Source organism: Eucyclogobius newberryi, unplaced genomic scaffold (genome assembly GCF_026437365.1).
Source record: "Eucyclogobius newberryi isolate DKJ021-1_F unplaced genomic scaffold, fEucNew1.0.hap1 SCAF_6, whole genome shotgun sequence".
Lineage (NCBI taxonomy): Eukaryota > Metazoa > Chordata > Actinopteri > Gobiiformes > Gobiidae > Eucyclogobius > Eucyclogobius newberryi.
Window position 1 is genome coordinate 33699139 of NW_027316278.1, and position 4277 is coordinate 33703415.

Here is a 4277-nt window from a genome sequence, read left to right on the forward strand (position 1 = left end):
CCTGGCTGTAAGGCAGCACTAACCACTAAGCCACTTTACACACACTTTAATGCTGCTTAACTTTGTGCCATTTTGAAAAGAAAAAACAAAAGAAACCCACAAAGAATGTGTTAAAGCTGAGCATGTTCACGACACGAGCCAAACAAGATGAAATAGTCTTTAACCAGAGGTGTGGACTTGGACTCGAGTCAGACTTGAGTCACTATTTTCATGACTCGAGACTTGACTTGATAAAATGGACTAAGACTCGGGACTCGACTTGGAGCCTTTTGACTTGAGACGACTTGATGCTTCTCAGAAAAGTAAATGTGTTTTAAAAATGTTTTCTCTTTACAGTTTATACTTGGACTTGACCCCAAAGACTTGAGACTTATTGCGAGACTTGAAAAAACGAGGACTTGATCAACGTCTTCAAACTAAACTATTTGCACAACGGAAAATAAAACTGTATGATAATTATACACAAAATGTACTTAACTAAATCTACATCAAATAGTTTACAAGTATTTGGTGACCTTTCTATACAGATAGTTATAAGTATTTAAACAATAATCAATAATTGATATAATGAATCGATCACAATTAAAAAACCCAGTGGTGAAGTTCTTCCTTTGTCCAGAAGAGAAAATCTGTGAAAACAAAAGATGGAGACGTGTATTTGTTGAATGTTTTAGCCTCAGTCTCCTGGAAAAGTTTGACACCAGCAGTTTATGTAACGCAGCGCCGCAAAGTTTCTGAGAGAGACGAGTTTAATGCCGTATGTGGAACATCCCAGGCAAAGACACATCTCCATGGAGACAAGCAGGTGGTGCACTCTACACAGGGCCGGGGTATGTATTTTGTCTACATTTAAGAGTAGTTTTCTTCATAACTTTCTTTTGTACTTTGCTAGTAGTTAAATAGTTGATGATGGAACAGGACTCTTACTCGAGTTAAAGGTTTTGGTCACTCGTTTCACTGAGAGTTTGTAAGAGACAAAAGCTTTATGTCGACGTATGACTCGGTTTTCCTGTTTTCCATCCAAAATAACCCCACCACACTCACTCTGTAGCACACTGAATATTCCCTTACCTTTTACAACACGTTATTGTTGAGACGTCGTCTGCGCACGATGATTCCAACAGCGACAACAACAGCCGCGCCAACAACTGACAACACAACAGCGATGATGGTGGAGGTGCTCAGCTTTCTCTCTGTGAAGCCAACAACGAAACAAACACAGACACAAATGAAGTCTTTTATGGGACGTTCAGTTTGAGTGAAATAATAAAACGATACAAATGTGACTGTCTCTGTTCAAACGTTCAAAGCAAACGACCATCGCAGTAAAGAAGAACGCCTAAAGTAGAAGCCAAATGACAGAGACTGAGCTGGAGATGTTTGAGGACGAACCAAAGAGTTGAGTTAATCCTGATGCTAAATGTGGTGATGCAGTATCGATATCGTGGGCTGCTGGATCGATATATATCGCCATGAGGTGTTATTTTTCTGTATAATTTCTTGAATTATTTTGTAACAGCACAATTTTGTTGCTTGTTTAGAGAAAGGAAACTACTTAAAAAACGTGTTAAAGCAAAACATTTGACATTTTCACTGTTTTGAATGATCAAAATAGGTGTATTTAATTTTAACTTTGTGCAGGTTGTGGTTTAACAAAGAAAGTTTTTTGTGAATTGGAATCTTTAAAAAATGATGATATATTGTAGAATATCATGAGCATCATGTACATTTGGGCGTGTATCTCAATATGGCGATATGGTATCGTGAGCGCTGTATCGTGTATCGTATGGAATCATGGACACTGTGATTCTCAGCCCTGACCTTCTGTCTCGTGTATGAATGTGTTCTTAGTGGAACATTAATAATGATGAAACACGACTCGCTCGTCTTTAAAGTGAGTCCACATTTTGTCTCCTGCTCTGGACCTCATAAACACAGTCTCACCGTTGGTCCTGATCTTGCTTGGGTCCAGTCTGGTGATGAGGTCCTCTGGGACTCCGGAGAACTGGAACACACAGCTGTACCTCTCCCAGTCTTCAGCTGGGACAGAGGACAGGTCCAGGGACACACTGGTCTGGAAGGTCCCGTCGTGGTTGGGCAGGATCTCTCCAGGATCCTCCTCCAGCTCCTCTCCATCTTTAGCCCAGAACAGCAGCGCTCTGTCGGGGTAGAAGCCTGTGGCGTGGCAGGTGACTGGGGACGAGGAGGACTTCTGCAGGAGCGACACTAGGGGGAGCTCTACACACAGGATCACACAGAGACCAAATATATATCACTGCATCGCTGTAGTATTACAATCATCTGTTTGTTTGTAATGTCACATTTATTCTTTATGAAACATAATGTTGATGTAATTGAAGTGTTTCAGTCCGGACCATGAGCACTTCAATGAGACAAACGAGGGAAATATATTGTCACAAGAGAATATCAAATGTGTTGATTTGAAGATCTGATGAATAAGAATATCAAGTTTATTGTTAATGCGCTGAGAAAATACATAATATATAATCTTATCTAAAAAAAGTTACACTGAGGGAAATGAGAACTATTTCTGTACTTTTGCATTTAATTTTACTGTCCATTCACATTAGAGCTGCACGGTTTTGTAAAAATATCTCATTTTGATTTTTGCGAAGAATTGTGATTATATTTGTGATTTATGTTTAAATAATATCTAAATATGTTGTTAAAGGTTGAATGGACGATTTTTTGGGCCCAAATCTGAGTCTTATTTCCTCGTGGCGTGGATAAATCATTTGTCCTGTCACGTATCAATCATAAAACGCACCTACCGCTCACCTGCAGCCGCGTGCGGCTCATCCTCACGTTTCCGCGTGTCTAAGCGCATTGATCTATCATAATATAGTTCCCTCAGTGTACGGGACAAAATGAACAAAAGCACGTATGTGTTTTATCAGTCCACACGGGGGAGTGGCATGCGCACTTCCGCCTGCGTTCTCAAATCGCTGAAAAATCGTCCATTTCGTCTTTAAGTGTTTCATTCTGCTCTTTAGACTTTACAGCTCATGTTTTTTATGATACGGTTCATTTGGAACGAGGTTCACTGGGATTTTCCTGCTTTAAAGTGATTGTGTCAGTGGTATAAAGTAGATTCAATATTATTGTTTATCGTGATATTTTCTGTATCACACAAATGTGTTATCGTGATCTACATTTAGCACATTACGGAACATTTTAAAATATGTAGAAACATTATAATCATTACGATTATAAAAATACAAAAATTCAAAACAGAAATACTTTTTAACTCGGTCATATTAGTAAAAGGTCATAAGTGGATGTATTTAGATTTTGTGGAGCAGAGTTTACTTTTCCTCTTCAGAGTTTTCTCTCCAAATCTTACAAACTTCTTCAGCCATTCAACACAGACGTGGGTCAGATCATGTTTCATTCGAACAGCTTCTCCAATGTTCTCCCATCTCAGTTTAGAGGCGAAGGCCTGTGGTTTAGCAGCGACATATGTCTCTGTCTTCCAGTCCAACGCAATAAAGTCTTCTCCATCAAACGCATATTGTTGATATCCACTGATCTCATCAGTTTCATCGTTCCATTCACAACCAGTCATCGTCTGTAGAATGTGGAGTCCTGAAACAGAAACACATCAGAGCTGGACTTTGTTTCATGTGGAGTTTATTTTACATGAGCTGATGACACAAGATTTGACTTTTTAAAATGATGAATGTAATTAAATATAATATTTCTATTGATTAACTATGTTTTTTGTTTATTTGCTTCACCTTTTGGGAGTTGTGTAAAAGCCTTTTTAGCTTCTCCCACTCACATTGTGAACTGTTAACTAGATGTTTTATTGTTTGTCACATTTGCTAAAATTCTTTGTCCTTTTTTCTTTACAAGTGTTAACTAATTAAATAAAATATAATAAGAATGTCAAACTTTGCCATTGCAGTTGAATTATACATCTTAATTTACTTATAAAACAGATGAATAAAGTGTAAATCAGACAAACCTTCAGTCTGGTTGAGTCTCTGTTTTACAGTTTCAATGTTTCCTTTTTCCACATGCTCATCAATAATGTCTATCTCAGTGCTCCTCTCCCAGAACTGTGGATCTTCTTCTGTCACTCTGTTCATCCACTCCTGTTTGGGCTCCTCTCTCCTGGTTTTACTGTCATAATAATAAACTGGAAGATCATTCACTACAGCTACGATGACAAACTCTGGGAAGTTTGGGACTTGAGTTGAAGATGTTTGGAAATCCATGAATTTGTGAATCACTGTGAACAACAACATTTATAC

The 4277-nt window shown here is 38.4% G+C and overlaps 1 protein-coding gene across 1 annotated transcript; it reads right to left on the reverse strand.

Annotated features, from left to right (window-relative positions):
- Positions 1 to 479: 479 nt before the first annotated feature.
- LOC140346541 (class I histocompatibility antigen, F10 alpha chain-like) lies at positions 480 to 4277 on the reverse strand. Its single transcript, XM_072432661.1, has 5 exons — positions 3989 to 4277; positions 3331 to 3606; positions 1945 to 2238; positions 1072 to 1193; positions 480 to 629 (listed from the first exon to the last, which is right to left on the reverse strand). Exons 1-4 carry the CDS (start codon positions 4269 to 4271, stop codon positions 1075 to 1077), a joined length of 972 nt encoding a protein of 323 aa, XP_072288762.1. The 5' UTR covers positions 4272 to 4277; the 3' UTR covers positions 480 to 629; positions 1072 to 1074.